Source organism: Bombina bombina, chromosome 1 (genome assembly GCF_027579735.1).
Source record: "Bombina bombina isolate aBomBom1 chromosome 1, aBomBom1.pri, whole genome shotgun sequence".
Lineage (NCBI taxonomy): Eukaryota > Metazoa > Chordata > Amphibia > Anura > Bombinatoridae > Bombina > Bombina bombina.
The window spans coordinates 1,386,721,566-1,386,743,984 of NC_069499.1; the positions used below are offsets into that span (position 1 = coordinate 1,386,721,566).

Consider the following 22,419-nt stretch of genomic DNA (forward strand, 5'->3'; position numbering starts at 1 on the left):
AACTATGTGAGTTGTGACAAATAAATATGTATGACAAAGCCGCAATAGCAAAATATTATTCCCTAGTGATTAGAATACAAACCTGTGTAAACAAAAATAATGAGCATCGAAACGGGTTGAGTCGGTTGACATTGACAGGACGGCACGTGAAACGGGGCAAATAAAGCTAAAATGTAATGGAACGAAGTGGACAAGCATTGTGTGACGGGTAACGCATAGCACCTGATAGTTGGTGTCTTGGACCCCTGGAACACACTATGTGAAAAGGGACACCGAACTGTGAGCTGACACCAAAACTATGAGATAGCAAAACCAAGATGTCAAAATATAGTGGGATAGGAAGCCCGGGACATCAAAAACTGTGACTGGGGTCTAATCTGCCAGAACTACGTGGCAAGAAGAAGACTGAACATCAAAACAGTGTAACAGGAGGTGGTGAAACTGCATAGCAGGCTGCCAAATGTGTGACAAGGGGACAAAATACCAAAGCACTCTGTATAAGACAGGGGTTTAGGCATTTAATCTGTGAAAACAAAGTTTACTTCTGGTCTCAAAAAATCGCATTTTCATTGATACAATTACATAGGAAATTAAAATTACTGAATTATATATACACACTACACATATCTACAGAATTTGATACAAATATACGTGCTTAATTACCTAAGAAGTGTAGTACTGATGATTTTTGTTACCAAATTTCTAGTTTTTTTTTTGTTTTTTTTTGCTCAGTAGTGCTGCAGATGCAGTTTGGGCAACCTTGTAGCCCAATTTTATTTGCTTATTTAGATTTTCATCTATCTTTATTATGACATTATAAATCCCACCATTAGTGATAGGACCTTTATATATAACATTTTTGGTACCCTGGCCAAACATATCAATAAATATTTCAAATACTCACTTATAAAGCAATACACTTTAGCAGTGTATTTTTTGTAAATGTGTATTAAAATAATATACCATCTAGGTTGTGCTAGTTTTTGTGGCTCAAAGAAGAAGCAGAACTAAGAATTTGTACTTTGGAGGCATCATGTGGTGGCTCTGTAGTGATCACAAGAAAGGGAAGACACAAGAAACCCTACAATTATACCTAACATTGGGTGTTGCACCCCTTCACATTTTAATTAAGTATGCTATTTGGGTGTTTAAAGGGCCATTATAGTGATACAATTACATGTTTTAATTTATTAGATCATGTAATTGTATCAGTAGCAATGCTGCATGGTTATATGTTTAACCCCCGCAAATGGGTTAAACACATAAAGTACCTCTTGGGAGTGGAAACTGCCGCTGACCCAGCAGCACTAGTTGTACAGCTGCGTTGTGCAACTGGCACTCCTGATTGGATCAGTAGTGCTCTGCACCTTTAAGTTGCACTTTACATACGTGTTTAACCCCTTTACAGCAATGCTAGTAATAAAATGACATGTTCTAACGAATAAGAGCATGTCATTTTATCACTATATTAGTATAGTGCCTCTACAAAAGTGATTTGTAGCTCCTATGTGTTAAGAAGTTGGACATCATTGACCTAGGGCCTGGTTTCTCAACGGCCGAGATGTGACGGGCCTACTGGTGAGCCACAACCCGACATGCTACCACTGTGCGGTCTGACAGGCCCACCACACATAAGGAATACCAGGCAGGCCTGTCCAGAGTGCCATTGCACATGTGTGTGGGCTGCACGCATATAGGGACAGATCCGTGGGAGGACAGAGCCGGACAAGGAGCAGATGGGACTGGACAAAGCAGGTAAGTGATACCAGCCCACTGACACCAATGCCATATATATATATATATATATATATATATATATATATAAACATAGAAACATAGATATTGACGGCAGATAAGAGCCATAGGCCCAGCAAGTCTGCCCGACCTTACCTAACAGTATAAACTTATCTAGTTCGTAGGATAGCCCTATGCATTTTTAAAGTCCCCCACAGTGTTTGTTGCTACTACCTCTTGAGGAAGTTTATTCCATAAATCAATCACTCTTTCTGTAAAGAAGTGCTTCCTTAAATTACTCCTGAATCTACTACCCTTTAGCTTGAGCTCATGACCCCTTGTTCTTGAATTTTCCATTTTATGTAAAATACCCACAGTCTCAGTTTTACTAAACCCTTTAATAGAATATAAAAGTACCAGGCCCTGGACATGTCTGGCTAAACTTTACCGGGCCCTGAGGTCACTTGGGTTGTGAAACAATTCTAGGCGATACATTATTAAGAACAATAAAAATTTAAAAAATGTGGACAACCCTGTTATTTTTTACATGGGGGGAGGTGCCACCTGTACACCTCAAAAAATTGGCATTGGTGCCTAGAAAGGTGCACAAGCATGGTTTTCTGACAAGGGAGTGGTGTAGAACTCACTGCTATACCACTAATGGCACAACTGCACATTAATTTAGTTTGAGACTACCCTGCTCACAATATTGATAAAAGCAAGTTACCCAGACATGGACCCTTTAAGGTAAGGATCAAATTGCTGTTTGGTGTTTTCCAGAAAATCAAAGGGTTAAATGACAGCCATGAACGAGTTAAGGAGCATCTGTTCTTTTATCTATTGTGTGCATTGGGCACAAGTAAGGGTTAAAGGGACAGTCAAGTCCAAAAAAAAAAACTTTCATGATTCAGATAGGGCATGTAATTTTAAACAACTTTCCAATTTACTTTTATCAACCATTTGCTTTGTTCTCTTTGTATTCTTAGTTGAAAGCTAAACCTAGGAGGTTCATATGCTAATTTCTTAGACCTTGAAGGCCGCCTCTGCAATTGACAGTTTTTCACCACTAGAGGGCATTAGTTCATGTGTTTTTTATATAGATAACATTGAGCTCATGCACGGGAATTTACCCAGGAGTGAGTACTGATTGGCTAAAATGCAAGTCTATCAAAAGAACTGAAATAAGGGGGCAGTCTGCAGAGGCTTAGATACAAGGTAATCACAGGAGGTAAATTGTGTATTATTATAACAAAAAGAAAACAGCAGGTCCGGACAGATAGCCAGTGCCAACAGCGTTTATTCATGCAGGTATTAGACAAAGGTTGCAGCTTGGATTATCTGACATGTTTCGCGCATGCACACATGCGCTTCTTCTGCATAACCAATAACTGTGTTGGTTATGCAAACCTGGGGAATGGGTAGTAAAGGGATTATCTGTTTTAAAAAACACCAACATTCTGGTGTTGACTGTCCTTTAAGTCACTATTAACCCTTTAAGGACACAGCTTTCAGTTTGCTCAATTGTTTTATGACGGATACATTCCGTTATATGTCCTTAAGAGGTTAAATGTGCTAAGCAGCAGTAATCTCACAAATACCTGGCTCCTACATTTTAACCAAATTCATTGAGATTTGCCTTGGAGAAAAGATAGCTCCTCCAAACAATACACTGTGCTATTTGGCCCAGGACACCAATTAGTGATATGACTGTATCCTATGCCATACCAGTTTGTGGGGACAAATAGTACCAATGTGGATAGTGACAAAGGGCTCTAAATTGTTACATGGTATATATATATATATATATATATATATATATATATATATATATATATATATATATATATATATATATATATATATATATATATATATATATATATATATAACCAGAATACTCTGGGACAGGAGCATTGCCCACCAAATCAGGAGACACTATCCACAGTGAGATAAGTACTAAGCAATAAGTAATGTGTGGCACAGAACATTTATATAAAGATATTTTAAAATATAGTAATATTGTTTTCCAATTACATATATGCATTAAACACACAAATACACAACGTACAAGCTAAGCCAATCTATGACAAGTGTACTCAAAACATTAATTTATCATCAAGTTATGAACAGAGAAATAAATAGTTATGAAAGATATTGTAGAATATGCTGCGATAGGGAAGCAGGATATTAAAAAGGGCAAAGAGAAAATGAAGCTAGTTGTTTACAAAATGAACGAAGGCTACAAAATAGTATGATAAAGCTGATAGCCAGAAATGGCTAATTGCTAAAATATATTACAAATGTAACCCCTATTAATATTCTTTTAAATGGAAAAAAATATTCGTATGTTACATTCAGGGGGTGTAACACATATTAAATTTAATTAATATTCATGTTGAAATATGTAAAATAGCCCCAAAAAATAGAGACAGAGGGCAACCAGTCACATTGTGAAGGTATTTTCTAGCCCAGTTTTAGAATAAAACTAGAAAGCATAAAAACTGTTGGTTCAAACTGTACTAGTAAAGGCAAACACTTTAGAAGAGTGAAGGTAAATTATTTCTATTTGCTCTCATACTAATGTTAAAAAGCCCATATTTCACCAAAAAAGATGATATGAATGTGATCATAAAAATACACTGTGCACTGAATATTCATAGGCTACTGGATTCAGTTTGTACTCTACATATAGTGTCAGGACTAATCCCCTGTTTTCCAGCAGCCATGGAGTTAACGCAAGCTCCAGGAGGTGTCTTTGTTAGAAAATAAAGCAGACAGTCCGCCTAAAATGTAGCAATCCAGCCCAATCATCTGCTGAAATAAAATCATTTACTAACCATTTCATTGCTAAACAGTCCGGTGCACGAGAAAAGTTAAGAAAGTGGTCTGAATTCTGGCAGCAAGAGGAAAAGCCATACTTTAATGTAGCGTTGTACTCACCAAAGAGAGCTGGATATTTAACGGGGGGATGTCCTTCTCGCAAAAACCTTCCCCTGTTACATGAACCCAGCATAAGTGCAGTCCGGTGCATATGTAGAACACCTAACCCCGAGGTGCAGCTCAACCAAATGCAAGGAAGGCAGGAGGGTGCAGTCAGGGTTAAGGAATTAAATATAAAAATGCACAATCCAGGGCGACTTTGACTTTATGGGAGTGGATGAAAGAATCAGGAAATGCCCAGAGGAGCAGGGTGACCACACTGCCCCTAGTGGCCAATAGTGTCATGTAAAGAAAGGGTCTTCAGTACCATCTTCTCTGCTTTCAATGCTTTTAGACAATCTGTGAGAAGGCAGATATTATATGTGATGATCAACATAGAAACTACTGGATAACCTTTTTTATTATTAAAATAATGTATTTTATTCTCAGGTTTTTCCTTATTATTTATACATTCCAAATCCCCATCTTATCACTTTATGTGACTATTTTGTTTCATTTATAGTTTTGCTTTGTATATTTACTATGTCACTGATCATTTATTTATTTTACACATATTGTATCCATTTTATTTTTATCCAATCCATGTAATTTCTATATATATTTGCTATGTTCCCTCCTGCTTTGCATTTGGTCTATCAGCATCTCGGGAGGGTAGGTGTTCTATATATAGACCAGACTGCACTTATTTTTAGCTAATTAATTTGTTTTCTATATATGTTTGTTCTGTTGTTTTCTCTCTCTCTTTTTTATGATTCAGATAGAGAATACAATTTTGTACAACTTTCCAATTTACTTCTATTATCAAATTTCCTTTGTTTTCTTGTTATCCTTTGTTAATAAGCAGGGATGTAAGTTCAGGAGTGTGCACGTTTCAGCTGTACTATATGGCAGCAGTTTTGCAAAAATGTTATACATTAGCAAGAAAACTAGATGGTAGAACTATTTCCTGTGGCTTGTGCACGCTACCTATCTATATAGCTCTTAAAGAATAACAAGATAACAAAGCAAATTTGATAATATAAGTAAATTGGAAACTTTTTTTAAAATTGCATTCCCTGTCAGAATCATAAAATATTTGGGTTTTATGTCTATTTAAATTAACAGCATAATAACAAAATGAATAACACACCTGGGCCATTTATTTATATATACCTGAGAGAGTAATGTGGACAAACAATCATCACAGTTTGTAATCTTACTAGACAGTTTCTCCATAAAGGAGAAGGAATATATTATTCTAATAAGCTTAAATAACATTAAAAACACAGTGAAATGTATGTATTGCAACAGGCAATTATATTATGCTTAAATAACAGGCTCGGCTAGCTAGGCAGGGCATACATGTAATTGATAGATATCAACAAATGATACTTACCCATTTATACAATTGGAGTTGGCAGTACTGTATGGAACAGGGGGCAGTACATGAAATTTAAAGGGCCATAATACCCAAGGGATGCAGTATAGCTGTAAAAAGCTGACTAGAAAATATCACCTGAACATCTCTATGTAAAAAAGAAAGATATTTTACCTCAAAAGTTTCTCAGTAGCCACATCCCATTGTAAAGGACTTCTAAGCAGCAAATCAGTATGTCTGTCCCGGGACAGCGGAAGGAGCAAGCTTTCATGCACACTCATCTTATTTCCCTATTCAGTGTAAGGAAGTTTACAATGAAATCTCATGAGAGTTAAGTGAAATCTCATGAGATCACAGTAACAGAGTTTATGACCTCAGCACTGTTGATGCTGATTGGCTGCTGTTCATTTCTTTATTTTTTTTACCTGCAGCTGAGCAACCGCTGAATTATATTGTTTATACAATTTTCCTGTCAGCTTTTTACAGTTATACTGCATCAGTTTCAAGTGATTTAGCATATGAGTATTATGTCCCTTTAAAGGACCAGTAAATAGAGTAGATTTGTATAATCAACAAATGCATAATAAAAAGACAATGCAAAAGCATAGTTTGAACTTCAAATGAGTAGTACATTTTTTTCTGACAAATTTCAAAGTTATGTCAAATTCTAGTGCTCCTGTATCATGTGACAGTCATCCGGCAAACACAAAATGCATACATGTTTATTCTGTGATTCTTGCACATGCTCAGTAGGAGCTGGTGTCTCAAAAAGTGTAAATATGAAAAGACTGTGCACATTTTGTTAATGGAAGAAAATTAGAAAGTTATATCAAATTGCCTACTCTATCTGAATCCAAAACTTTTATTTTGACTTGAGTGTCCCTTTAAGCATGTCCATAATCTGGACAGATATATTCTATTGCAAAATAGATATATCATGGCATATTAAATAAGTAAACTTATGTTCTGTTGCACCCATCACCCCGGCTGCTGGTTACAGGGAACAATCATATATGCAGTAAAATATGCTATGGGCCTATGGTCATTATTAAATGCTTCAGAAGAGAAAAGGGGGGGGGGCATAGGGTTATTGATGATGTGAGAATGTCCCTGTTTAGGAAAACAATTGCATTATAAAGATGATTCTAGGTCCCTAGTCAAAATTATGAAGTCTCTGTCTTCACATCAGCATAAAGCAAATACCCCTAGAGCCAATAGGAGATACATAGAATCTTATATGAAACCATTCAATATGATCTTTTAATACTAGGGTTGAGAGTAAAACTTGTGAACAGAGAGTAACCCCAACAAAATTATCATATAGATGTAAGATTTTCAAACAACTATGCAATATAGCATGCAATCTCACTGGGCTGCTCCGTTGTGATGCAATCTCCTTATATGAGCTTAAGAGTCGATATATACAGAGCGAGCAACATACGTCCCAGAAGGAGAACAATGGGGACCTCCAGGTATGTCTCCCAAAGTCGAAAATTTAATTTGTTCCAAGGCATTGTTCTTTTAAAATGGTTCTAAAGTCTCTCATATTCTTTAGACATATTGAGATTTGGATTGTTTGAAGGTTGAGCATGACCGTATTTGCTTCCAGTGTCATAGATGTAATCATTAAAGTACGGATCAAGTCCCCCACTGAAAAACATGGCGTAGCTGGCGATGTTGATTCCCTTCGGGGCATCTACGGATACTTCAGTAATGTGGAAGAAATTGGATCGTATAGCTATTGAATGGCAAGGACATTTTCTTCCTTATTTATGTTATATATCCTAGGTTACAATAATATTTATTTCTATCTCAGCAGTATATATTTACGTAACAATATTTTTGATGTGGAATTGTTGAAATTGTACGTAATGAAATGCTCAGGTGAATTATTGATTACTTTATGATTTTGTATTTTTTATGAATTATACCAAATAAAAAAACTAAAAAAAAACAAACAATATTTTTGATTAATGGAATTATGAATATTAATAATTAAGAGCAGTATAAAATTATTGTCAGCGATAATTAGACCTGTGCATAATATTAAAGGGACAGTCAACACCAGAACCTTTTGTTGTTTTAAAAGATAGATAATCCCTTAATTACCAATTCCCCAGACTGCCCCCTTATTTCAGTTCTTTTGACAGACTTGCATTTTAGCCAATCAGAGCTGACTCCATGGTAAATTCAAGTGCATGAGCTCAATCTTATTTATATGAAACACATGAACTAATGCCTTCTAGTGGTGAAAAACTATAAAAATGCATTAGCATATAAACCTCCTAGGTTTAGCTTTCAACTAAGAATACCAAAGAACAAAGCAAAATTGGTGATAAAAGTAAATTGGAAAGTTGTTTAAAATGACATGCCCTATTTGAATCATGAAAGTTTTTTTTGGACATGACTGTCCCTTTAAATCTATATAATATAGATATATATATATATACTTCCTACTGATAATGTCTTAAGAGATGTGCTTAAGAGTCATGTTTCCATATTCCATACGTACCTGTACTTAGAATTCTGTTGGAACCAATATCATTATATATATATATATATATATATATATATATATATATATATATATATATATATATATATATATATATATAAGGCCGAAAAGATTGTCTGGGGTTGTTGCTTCCCTTGTTCAGAGAAGAATTGCCTGGTATTTCGGCGCTGGACTGTCATTGGGCAGGATCAGACTGATATGCTACAGGATATTTTTTCTCTGTGAAGGGGCATAGTGTGCTAAAAGAACGCGCACCCTGAGTTGCAATATAAATGAACAGGCATGGAAGTTTATTCTAGCTTTTGTTCTATCTCAGGAGTGCTGTTCTCTTTCTCTCTTTTTTCATATATATATATATATATATATATATATATATATATATATATATATATATATATATATATATATATATATATATATATATATATATAAACAGTCATTGGTGGTACAGCACTCTCAGTGACATAATTTTGATAAATCTTCTGCCCAGGGTGCACTTTAAAAAAATGTATACACTTATGAAAAAGAGAAAGGCACTCACCGGGTCTTTTTAATATCAATTCCTTTTATTGTAGTGATGTTTCGGGTTTTACCCCGTTTTCAAACCAACAGCAAAACAAACATACAGTGCTAACCAACCTTATATACAGACCTATTACCTTCCCCCACAGCTATCCGTGTCCGACCCGGAACTCACAGCAATCACGCATTAGCGATGTTCGGTTTTGCACACAGCTGTTTACATGGTTATGGGTGCTGGCTCAATTCTCGCATGTGATTGGTGGAGCCTGAAACAAGGCGTTTGTTTACACTGCGGGTATTCCGACATCGCTAACGATCAAGTTGTGAGAATCCATCCGCTATTTGCTGTCATTTGGTTGTGAACGTGTAGACACATATGTTAATCTTGTCTATCTCCTTGATTTTAATGTTTTGTTTTTTAATGCACTATCGGCTATACCGTGGCGTCTGGTTCCCATGGCAACACAGGATGTGCTGATTGACCACGTGATTGCTGTGAGTTCCGGGTCGGACATGGATAGCTGTGGGGGCAGGTAATAGGTCTGTATATAAGGTTGGTTAGCACTGTATGTTTGTTTTGCTGTTGGTTTGAAAACGGGGTAAAACCCGAAACGTCACTACAATAAAAAGAATTGATATTAAAAGTGCCTTTCTCTTTTTAATAAGTATATATATATGTATATATGTGTGTGTATATACATATATATGTGTATGAAATTAAATTTATACAGGGAGATATAGTATCAGACCATATATTAATGGTCTGATAAAGTAAGGGAAATGAAGGCACACAGAGAATTTATTTCATATCAAAAATAAATTTATTAATTATAATCCCTTGTCACATTTCGTGAAAAACTCTGCATTTGACTCAAACCAACACAAAATAAGGTAAACACCATATATATACACAACACCTTACATCTAAAGTAACAATGCCTGCAGGATATCTATAAAGCATACGTATGCTGCTAAGTCTGATAATATCTAAAACACACATTAATCAGGTTGCTAGATTGTATATAGACCTAAAATAGAACAATTATGCACATATCCTAATATTAGTTATAACATGTCTAAAGCAGTGTGTCAAAACATAACATAATGGAAAAAGTAAAATAAACCGCTGAGAAAAGTCTCTCTCAGAAGCTAGGAGGAAACACAGTTAGATCCTGCACTCGGTCCAGGAAAATGCAAAGTGAAAATACAGTCCTTTATGCAAAAGGTAAAGTAAACGTATTAGTTCTTACTGTGATCTGTTCCCAAAAGTAAGATTTTAAATCACTTGCCAGGATAGAGCATGCAGCGGTGAAACAAACTAGCTCTGTGTCCCAGGAGATTTTTCAAAGAAGCAGACCGCTCTCTCTGTGGCGTCTGATGTCACTGGGGGGGGAGGTGGTATAGCTTTGCAAGCTCTTCCAATCGGACTTGTAGGTAAAGTGCACTTTCCGTGTGTAGTAGTGATCAGCTGTACCGGCATCCGCCGCACCGAGAAGGAACCAGGCTTTCCCTAGGCTGATAGATCAAAAGCATCGGAGCGTACGTCAGGATATACGCAAACTTGCTCAGATGGATACGATATGTATGTTCCTCTCGCTCTTAGCTTACGTGCATTTACTTAGACTCCACAGGTGCCTGTTTTCCAAGTCCTGTATTCGCTTCACAGGGCAACAGATGAAACACCAAACAGTCCTTATAGTAGCACAGACCATATGTTTTTTTGCAGCATGTTTCTTTAAAGTCAGCACATAAAACAGGTATGCAGATAAAGTGCAGGCAGTAAAAAGGTATAAAAGGCTATGCGTGTCCCATAGACCTTAGAACCTTAAACAGTTCTTATACACAGGAGTTAGTCGACCTGCTCCTGAATAAAACACTTCAGTGTTAAAAACACAAACCGCATGGTCTGATACTATATCTCCCTGTATAAATTTAATTTCATTACTGATTAAGGGTGGCACCAGAATCTAGATTATCAGCAATATTTCCCATTCTCTCATACACCCCCATTTATATATATATGTGTATATATATATATATATATATATATATATATATGTGTATATATTTATATATATATATATATATATGTGTATATATTTTTATATATATATATATATATATATATATATATATATATATATATATATAAAAACATGAGACAGTTGAAGGACAGGTTCCGGTGGATATCCTTGTTTGTCCACAACAGTAAAGCCAGCACGAAGAGATTCAAAATAACACCTTTATTGTGTCACAAACATAACGTTTTGGCCTCACACAGAGGCCTTGGTCACATGTATAAAACACACACCACAGGCATGAAACATATCACCAAACAGTGTCTTAAATATCCCAACCCTAAAACCGGATTCGCTAAATGAACCGCACTAGTAAGCTAAAACACAGCTGAATGAGCTCTAATTGCTGTCTACATCATCAACATATGGCCGTAGTCATAGTGATCATAACAACAGAGGTACACATGTGGCATAGTACAATCAGAAAGCCACATGAGCGTGTGTGATGACGTCATAAGAGTGGCGGGGCCATTGTGGTGTTAGATTATTCAATGTATCAGTTAGAGTCGTTACGACAACTGGATGATAGATTGACTTACCGTAAGCTCACTTACAACCCCACCAACACATTTAAAAAACAGGTTAGAGTTAGCCCTTAATGCTAGGTATATCAATGAAGATGCATTTCAATTTCTGAAAGTAGATAACCCAATCTGCCTGATACTGTATCTGTTACCTAAGATACATAAGAGTTTAACGAACCCACAAGGGCGGCCGATTGTATCTGCTAGGTGTTCATTATTTCAACCCCTGGCTGAATACATCGACCACTTTCTCCAACCTGTAGTCCAATCCACTGCTTCTTATCTTAGAGATTCTTCTGAATTTATCCATCAACTTAACCAAATTGTAGACATTTGTCCAACAAACATTCTTGTGACCATGGATGTCATAAACTTATGACATATACTATTATTCCCCATACACATGGGATGGAGATGGTCAGAAGGATCCTTTCAGCTAATACTAATTATATAGGTCCACCTATAGAATTTTTACTAAACCTACTAGAGCTCTGTCTGAATTAATTTTGTTTTGAAAATAGTTACTATTTGCAGATGCTAGGCACTGCGATGGGATCAAATATGGCCCCATTGTATGCCAATATTTACATGTCCATGTAAGAACATAGTTATATTCTGACTTTTGAACAGAACTCTATTAGGTTTTACTGGCGTTACATAGATGATGATCCTTGGAGGTTGAACTTCAGCTCCACAAAGCGCTGTATTAGCGAATCGCTGTAAAGTGAAGCGCTGTAAAGTGAGGTATACCTGTGTATATATATATACTGTATATACTGTGTGTGTATATATATATATATATATATTTGACTTTATTATTATTAACTATATAATATATATATTTTATTTGAAGTAATTTCACATGTCTTAATAATGTTTAAGAGTATGGACTCGTATCTATGGCTTTTTAAATTCCTGGAATAAAGAAAATGCTGTTTATTCTGAAATACAGTCAAGTTGTTTTATTTTTATTTTTTTTATTGAGGTTCATTTCAAGGCATACAACATTATAAGAAAAGTACTTATGTCACATAGAATAGAATATCACTTTTACTGTAAATAGAAAGAACAGGTTGCATAAAAGAAAATCAAGTGTATAAAAGCATATGCACTATACAAACTGTAAACAGGTAGGATGCCAATTAGTCTGGAAACCTCCAAAATAACATTAAAAGGCCTCTCTTGGACCTTTAAATCAAATATTTTAACATAATAGGAGGAAATTTTAAACATTGGAGACAACTTTTGGATCTCAGTTGAGAAACCTCTTTTTATCATATATATATTATTGTCAAGGTATATGTAAAGATTAATATATATAAATATATATATATATATATATATATATATATATATATATATATATATATATATATATATATATATATTAATCTATATTTGGCTAATCAATTCCAAATGATTCATTCATTCAGAAAAATTGACTTGAAACTCATGTCCAATCCTCCCCCATTCAGTATGCAAAGTTAAAATGCATCCAAGCGAAGACAATAAAACATTTGGTCTACTTAACTTAAACAACCATAAAAAAAAAAAAAAACAGGTTGTCTCAAAGATAATCATCTGTATATTCTATGTATTCCACATCTGAAAACAAAGGACTGTTTCCAAAAGCTGTCCCACTGAGGTGTGAATTTAAAATCCCTATCAGATGATCGCTGACTCCTATTTCTACTCTGAAACCATCTATATTTTGTGTCTCATAAGTCTTGGATACAACAGTTCTATTCCACTGTAAAACAACCCCCTATGCCAAATGGTTTTGGCTGGGTAAAGACATGTTTATCCTAATTGAAAGATAACATAGTTTTTGAAGCCCACAGCCCTGTGGGGGGTAAAAACCAAATTAGCAAACAAGGACCGATGGTCAAACACATCCTACTGTGATGGAGACAACATTCTGGGCCTAAAATCAGATAAACAAGTTAAATTATGACTACATAGTGATTAGAATAGATTTGTTAATTAGTTCCTGTCTGTGTATTGAGGCAGTAAAAATTTGACCAGCTAAAAACACATGTTATAAATTATACTCTTAGACCCATTGTTAAAAGACAGCATATAAATGAATACATGTGTATATATATATATACATATATTCAAACAACATATTATATATGAATATAGAAATTTGGGAGATTGTATAATTTTCTAATATTACATGAGTATTCGCTAAGCTTGATAGGTGACTATTTTAGTCGGTCCAAAATGTTTAACTATGTCAGAATAGTAACCTCTGTATCTCTTTATTTTTTTTTAGACATATAATAACAAGATGTCCTATGAATATGGACCATAGACATGATTCATGCATTCAGAATTTGTTAGAAATGTGAAATATGCTGTGTTTATATATAAATACCAGGATACTGGTGACATTTTTAATGGATTTTAAGCTAATAAGTTAGCAGTATAAATTCCTTTGATATAATATAATGTTAAAAACATAAGGTGCTTGGTATTGGGGTAATCAGGAAAATGATATGATACTACCCAATCTATAATTAATATTTTAAGTGATTGATGCAAGAAGTTATAGTCTGATGAATAATCACTTTATAGAATGTATTGAATTGTTAAAAATGTTGGATGGTGAGATGTGTTTGTTGGTTGTCTGCTGCCCCCTAGGGGATTGGAATGGTGTGACAGCCAAATAAATTTCCTATTAGGACACACATACAGAGCCAATGAGGGAGAGTTCCCCAAAGTATCCAATAAGAAGGGACAAGCACCGTGGGCATGAACGAAAACGATCATCAATGATTATATAAGGAATAGCTAAATGCAAAACAAGGACAGTTTTTTGGTGATCTGCTTATCACTAGTGATTGATAACTGGCAGCCATTCTCTTGGGGACACAGTCATTTTAAGCAAGGAACTGAAAACTTACCTTGATCTATGCGATAACTTTCCTTCAAATGAGATGATCTAAAGGTTATTTGGAAAAGACAACTACGAATTGGTTCAAATTGGTGACGTATAATTGTTCTAATTTTTAATATTTGAAACAAAGGTTATTGGTAAGACCATGTTCAAATTGTAGTTAAGAGATTTAAAATAGCAGTTTGTATTTTAGCTTATATTCAGAGCCTGTGTATTGTTAAACATATATCCTTAATGCTAAATTGTTTTATCTGTGCAAATATAGAGTTATAACTCAGAGTTTGGCTATTGGCACAAATAACATATACAATTTCTGATGTTTTATATTGGAATTATATAGGATAAATTGTGGTTAATTAGCTGAGTTTATTGCTTGAATGTTAATAGCTGAATATCTTGGAATCTCATTGTGTAAATTGAATGAAATTCTATTGTGAATAAGGCTAGTTTTAAAGGTAAACTTTTATGAACTTTGCATAGCATATTTAATAGTTTTTTAAACGTGTATAGTATTGATTCATATTCTGATTCCTACAAATATATTTCAATGTGTTTATAGATATCAACTAATAAAAAGAATTCAGGAATTTATATTAATTTTATGGTTTCTAGTATATGCATATTTTATTGGGTTCAGTTTAAAGGATAATTAATAAATATATTGTGTTATAACCCTGCCATATACTGACATTATATATTAGACTTAGTATCCAAGAAAATAAAATGAACAGTATTTGTAAAACTGTAACATCTGCCAACAAGATAAACAAGTATTAAAAATTAAATTGCAATGGCGGCTACTTGGATGGATCCTAAAATAACTAGCTGATAAATAAATGAGTGAATTTAACGGGCATATAACAATCATGAGTGAAATGGGTGTACTAACTAGTTACTTAAATAACAGTTCATGATCTCTTATGGAAAAGACAATGGTGACTATGGCAAGTTGAGAGACTCTAAAGTACAAGTTACACAAAGGGGGAAAGTTACGCCATATATATAATCTTGTTGTAGGTCCAATTGGTTAATCCTAATATTTAGAGAGCACTAGGGACAAAAAATAAACAATTTTTGTGTGGGTTTTGCCTATGGCCTATCACTGCTCCAACCAAATATAATTTCCCTTCTAGTACCTACACTATATGCTAAACTGGACTTACACAAAACAACAAAGAGTATCATACGTAGGTTGGTCTAAACTGGAAAACTGATACCACAGCTGCTGAGTGCTTTCTATTTTCTATAAGTAAGCATACATATAGAGGCAATTATAGGCAGAAGAAGGATAGTAGAGTAATACTGACATGCTTATCACTTTACTAGGAAAATGTACCTAAAGAGGCCATAGGGATCTAGCGCTGTGGAAACCGCTCTACAAATAGCCGATAATAATAATAAAATAGGGATTACACTACCATTGGAACAATAGAGGGTACAATATAGACGTTATGTATCTTTACTCTGGTATTCAATAAGAAACAATAGAGATTATATGTCAGGTTAGTATGATATAGTCCTATTGAGATGCTGATTATTCCAAAGTTCAGGCTTGCATGCCATCAAAAAGGAGAAATTGTGTCTTTTATAGTACAGCGATCCAAAAAGGGCAGTGAGTTATTAGCCTATTCCTTTTTTACCAGGGCTATCATGTTGGTTTACACAGTTCCAGAGATGTACCACTGAAAGCCGATCTGTATAAACCCGGCTAGCCCAATCAGTTCCGTCCTGAATCGCATTGCCACAGAAATGCTGATATGTTTCCAGTCTCTCCAAGGTCAGCATTAGGCAAGTTATTTGTGCTAGCTGGACTTCCTCTAGGTGTTGAAGTGACTCATAGCAATCCTCATCTTTAGAACGGGTAAGAATCAGGTTGTTAACTGGAGACGGCTTCTGTGTTTCGAGATTATGCGAGTGTTTAGAGGAATCTGCAATTGCATAGCGTGATCCGGAGAGGTTAACAAGGGTATAGGTATTATTGTAGGCTCCTGTAGTCAGACCACATGGTTTTAGAGGAGGCAGATTAGGCTTGTTATTAAGCTCAAATTTCTCAACCTCTATTGTCAGACACGAGCACTTGATAAAGGCTTTGTTGAAGCCGATACGTGTGGATACTACTAAATAGCTCACACTGAAGACCATTATTGCCCAAGCTCCCAGGACCGCTGCATCCATACCAGCCGTAATACATTGAGTACACAGAGGATCTTGGAGGAATAGCGGGAGGAGCTGAGAATACTTGAGCTAATCTCAGAAGTGCGCGCACTTACGAAGAACCAGCACATCCCCATTGGTCAAGGAGATCCATGTGACCAGGATACGAATTGTGAGACAGGCTACTAATGAATTAAGACGCCGCAACAAAGACGGAAGTTTTGAGAGACCCCTTACAAGAAAATAAGGTACTGTGAAACACTGGAATACAAATGTGGTAAAACACAACTTTTAAAAAAATTAATGGAACAGTCCAACAGCCAAAGAATCAAGTGTAATAACAACTCATCTTAAAGTGAAGGGCAATTTTGATGAATTAGTGCCCGGTTTTTAATAATCCTATTAAAAACAAGGGCACTTTAATTCATCAAAATTGACATTTCACTCGTTTTCTTCAAAAACTTACCTTTTAATCCTGTCAGCAGCTCCAGAACTTCCTCCGCCCGTCGCAAGCCGTCTTGGCGGGTCCAAAATGACGAATCCGGCTTTATCAATCACGGCGTTGCATCCAGCCAAGATTCCCCCGGGAGGAAACGTCATTGATTGAAGCCGGATTCATCATTTCTGGGGTCTGCAGAGGGTTCCGACGGCCGGGGGAATCGCTGGAGCGGCTGCAAGGATTAAAAGGTAAGTTTTTGAAGAAAACTAGTGAAATGTCAATTTTGATGAATTAAACTGCTTCTTGTTTTTGATAGGATTATTAAAAACCGGGCACTAATTCATCAAAATTGACCTTCACTTTAACAAAATTGATAAGAGAAAGTTTTTTTCATTTGACATAAAGAACATTTAGTTGCCACTCAAATACTGAGAACGATATAAAACAAGCTTGTACAGACCACATTTGCAACAAATTTTATGTTTGTAACCAACCATCTGATTCCACTGGCAAAGTTGTATAGATAGTTGCCTATTTTGTACACTATATCTTTTTATAATCAAGCAATTTTTTATACACCAATATAAAATACCCAGATCAAGGAGGTGGTTACCCAGTTAGAGCTATATGGGAAGGTCTCAGGGTACAAAATCAACTTTTCTAAGTCTAGCATATTATGGCTAAAGAAATCTAAAACTAAAGTAGTCCATCCATTCGTAGAAACAGGCACATTAAAATATCTAGGTATACATCTATCTTCTTCTCCAGAAAGCTGGTATAAAGATAATATAGTAATTCTCTTTCTAAATAATGAAAGAAATTATTTGGGTTTCATTTCCCTTTAATGGAATATAAGAATAAAAAAAATGTTTTCATGATTAATAAAACATACAATTTTAAACAAATTTCCAATGTACTTTTATTATCAAATTTTCTTCATTTTCTTGTTATCCTTTTTTGAAAAGCAGGAAGGTAAGTTCATGAGTGTGCACGTGTCTGCAGTACTTTATGGCAGCAGTTTTGCAGCAATGTTATACTATAGCAAAAACACTAGATGGCAGCACTATTTCCTGTCATGTAGTGCTCCAGACACGTGCACGCTACCTATCTAGATATCTATTCAACAAAGAATAACAAGAGAACAAATTTGATCATTGAAGTAAATTGGAAACTTTTTTTAAGAATTGCATTCTCTATCTGAAGCATGAAAGATTTTTTTGGGGCTTCATGTCCCTTTAATGTGGGAACAATTTATCAGGACACTGTCCCTTTAATTTGTAGATTGTTCTTGAAGCAAATGTAGCACAAACTGGTAAATAAAGAGATATGAAATTAAATCTGGGATATCAAGATGATCAAAGCTGATATTAAGTAAGAAAACTATAGGAGTATGAAGACAGAATGGAATGCCATGTAGTTCTTTTTTTTTTCTTTTTGGTAGAAGAATGGGGTCTTATATGAGAAGGATAAATGTGTATTGTGTGGGGGAGCTGAGAAGTAAGATTTATTAAAGGGACAGTCTTGTTAAAAATAAACTTTGATGATTCAGATAGGGCATGTCCTTTTAAACAACTTTCCATTTTACTTTTATCATAAATTTTGCTTTGTTCTCTTGGTATTCTTAGTTGAAAGCTAAACCTAGGTGAACTCATGCTTATTGCTAAGCCCTTGAAGATCGCCTCTCATCTGAATGCATTTTGACTTTTTTTTCACGACTAGAGGGCATTAGTTCATGTGTGTCTTCTAGATAACATTGTGCTCACGCATGTGGAGTTACCTAGGAATTAGCACTGATTGGCTAAATTATCAAGTCTGCCAAAAGAACTGAAATAAGGGGGCAGTCTGCAGAGGCTTAGATACAAGGTAATCACAGTGGTAAAAAGTATATTAATATAACTGTGTTGGTTATGCAAAACTGGGGAATGGTTAATAAAGGGATTATTTATCTTTTTAAACAATAACAATTCTGGTGTAGACTGTCCCTTTAAGTCTGTTATAGAGAACAAGGAAGTCTAACCTAGGTTGAAAGTGTATTTGATAATCTTAGACAAACTGGCATGATCAAGTACATGTATTTTTATTATTTCACAGCTTTGATAGAACATTCGGTCTAAATCAATGGAGAGTACAGTAGTTTATTTCTATAATGAGTCTTTATCTTTGGGGTGCATTATTCAGTCAATATTCAGGTATTGCAAAAATGGGGCAGTTATGATGTAGCTGCAATATATACAAATCCATGCTTTACATTTTCTTTTACAACCATATTAAATATATATCTGGCCTTTATATAAATGAGTGGGTTTCAGAAGGAAGGCAGGTTCTGTGGTTATTCAGTTTGTTGCAAAGGGACTAGTGAGGCTCTGGAATAGTGCAGTGTATTTAATTTTTGACTATGTACTAAGTAATTCAGGGCCCGTTGGATGCGTTTATGGGTTATTTGGCATCATTGCTTTGCTCTAAAATGGTTCCTTAGCTATGTTAGTTAGGCAAACACTGAGGTACGTTTTGCAGCTGCTGGATGGAATCATATTACAACGAAAACAACAAGCCACATTTACAAACAAAAATAGAGATTTGTACTATTGATAAGACCAAGATATAAAGCTCAACACAATCATACAAATTAATGAACTAGTTCAGTTTTTTTTTATTGTTGCTTATATATAAAAGGTGAATATTAACCCTAAACGGACAGTAAAGATCAAATTAAATTTTTCGTGATTTAGAGCATACAATTTTAATCACCTTTCCAATCTAATGTGCTAAATTACTTTGTTATCATTTGTTGAAAAGCATATCTAGGTAGGCTTAGGAGCTGGGAACTAGCTGCTGATTGGTTGCTACACATATATATGCCTCTTGTCATTGGCTCGCCTGTTCAGCTAGCTTTCAGTAGGGCATTGCTGCTCCTTCTACAAAGGATACCAAGACCAAGTAGCAAATTTGATAATAGAAGTAAATTGGAAAGTTGTTTAAAATTCTTTGATCTATAGGAATCATGCAAGAACAATTTTGTGTTTCATGTCATTTTGATTTCCTTAGAAAAAATAGTACAGTATATTCTATCATAACTTTAAATGTACTTTCTTTTCCCCAATACTTGCCATATACCACTTAAAGGGGTAGTAAATGCCTTTTAATTACAAGAAATTTCTTTTGTGCTGCCATAGAAAAACATATTAGTCAAGTCTTAACGTTTTTAAAACAAATTAACATCTTTTTTTACTACAATTATTTTTCATTTGCCAAATTCTAGTTACTGTTGTCCTTATTTGAAGGAGCCACCTCTAGGCTGGTCACTGTCATAAACTTAGTATGCAATGCGTTGTTTTGCAGTTGTTATCTGATAAAGCCAATTACGGACAGATATGTAGCATAGTTAGTCTTGAGAAGTCAGCAGGGTTTCTTTGAAGGGGAGAATTAGCAATTGCTCAATTTTCAGAGCTAAATCACATAAAAGGGGGCAAAATAAATAATGAATCTATATTGCATTATGAATATCTAAACATTTTATATAAAACTATTGTGGTGTTTACTGTCCCTTTAAGGCAAATCTGTTCTCAGACCTACATAACCCCCAATAGAGACCTATGTTACCTGCAAGAATAATTTTTGTTTTACTATATCAGGCCTTATGATCCTTCAAATTAGATTAACATGTTCCATTGGATAAGACCCTTGTCACTTTTCAGACAAATAAGACCTCCTTGTCCCTTCTAATCAGCATTACTTGTCTTCCTAACATTAGACCTAGGGTTGCCACCTCACCTCAGCCATATTTTCATGGACACATGAGTTACACATGCTGCAAGGTATGCAGAGGGGAACATGAATTGTACCCCTGGACAGCACTGTATTCATGTTCCTCCCTGCATACCCTGCAGCATGTGTAACTCATAAGTGTCCAGGAAAATATGGCTGAGGTGGCAACCCTATTTAGTATTGCTCTTAGCCAAACCTGTACTGCTGCAGGCTTGTAGCAGTAACACTAACTATTCTTCCATGCTGGTCCTCTGTTGCTCTAAAGATGCTCCCTATAAGAAACAGCGGATGACTATTTTTTTTTGTTTACAAAATCTGAACAGTACCATGAGCAAATATCAGATGAAATATTTTATTTATTTTGTGATTAAACAATTAATTGAAAACATTTTTTTGTACATACACATATCTATTGGGTTTTAAAATTAAAGGGATACTAAACCCCATTTTTTCATTAACATTCAGATAGAGCATGCAATTTTAAGCAACTTTCTAATTTACCTCTATTATCAATATTTATTCATTCTCTTGCTATCTTGATTTAAAAAGCAGGAATGCAGCTTAGGAGCTGGCCCATTTTAGGTTTAGAACCCTGGACAGCACTTGCTTATTGGTGGCTACATTGAGTTACCAATAAGCAAGCATAACCCAGGTTCTGAACCAAAAATGGCCTGGCTCCTAAGCTTTACATTCCTTCTTTTTAAATAAAGATAGCAAGAGCTAATCAGAGTACATTAGAAAGTTGCTTAAAATTGTATGCTCTATCTCACTGGTTTTCAAACCTGTCCTCATGCCTCCCCAACAGGTCAGGTTTTTCAGGATTACCTTGGATAAGAGCAGGTAAGATAACCACGGTTACTAATCAGCTGATTGTTTCACCTGTGCTCTAGTTCAGATATCCACAAAAATGTGGCCTGTTAGGGAGGCCTGAGGACAGGTTTGAAAACCAATGCTCTAGCTGAATCACCCTAAAGAAAAAAATTGGTTTAGTATCTCTTTAAGTCTTCGGTCCCTTTTCCCTTGGTGCAACATGCATTATGCTCAGGCAGCAGGATAGGTTGCTGTGTTCTAGTTTCAGAACATGATCTCTTGTTCTTACTCATTTACAGAAAGCCCTGCACAGTGTGTCATTTTAAACCTGTTTAATTGCAGGCGCACTAACAAACGTATCCAAACAACGGACGAGTAGAGAAAGTAGGCGCCGGCGGGCGTGCAGGCAGGCGGCTTATTATCCTTACGTTGTTGTTTCAATATTGCTATTGTCACATGCTCCCTAACTCAAGGGAATAACATGAAGAGATAGATGACTCCACCCATTTATTTTCCATGGAAACGGCTGCTAGAGGCACGACATTGCATCATGGGAATTGGCCACTGTTGCGCTTAGAGGGTTGTTGCTGGCGCGTGTGCTTAGCGTCACTCCTTATATTTTCTTGTCAAAAAGAATGGGGGATGGGTACCAGATAGTCTAATACATACAGGAGACAAC

The 22,419-nt window shown here is 35.4% G+C and overlaps 1 protein-coding gene across 3 annotated transcripts in view; it reads right to left on the minus strand.

Annotated features, from left to right (window-relative positions):
- Positions 1–4,897, minus strand: part of PIAS3 (protein inhibitor of activated STAT 3) — a 109,385-nt gene extending 104,488 nt beyond the window's left edge. The window contains exon 1 of one of the 3 annotated variants that reach the window (XM_053704504.1): positions 4,675–4,897. Coding sequence is in view for 1 of the 3 variants with exons in the window: in XM_053704498.1 (XP_053560473.1) it covers positions 4,572–4,574 (3 nt within the window). In the remaining 2 variants the exon portion in view is untranslated. Of the gene's footprint in view, positions 1–82; positions 312–4,571; positions 4,592–4,674 lie in introns of those variants that run through there. The other 2 variants (XM_053704498.1, XM_053704507.1) reach the window with 2 other exon arrangements.
- Between the last annotated feature and the right edge of the window lie 17,522 nt (positions 4,898–22,419).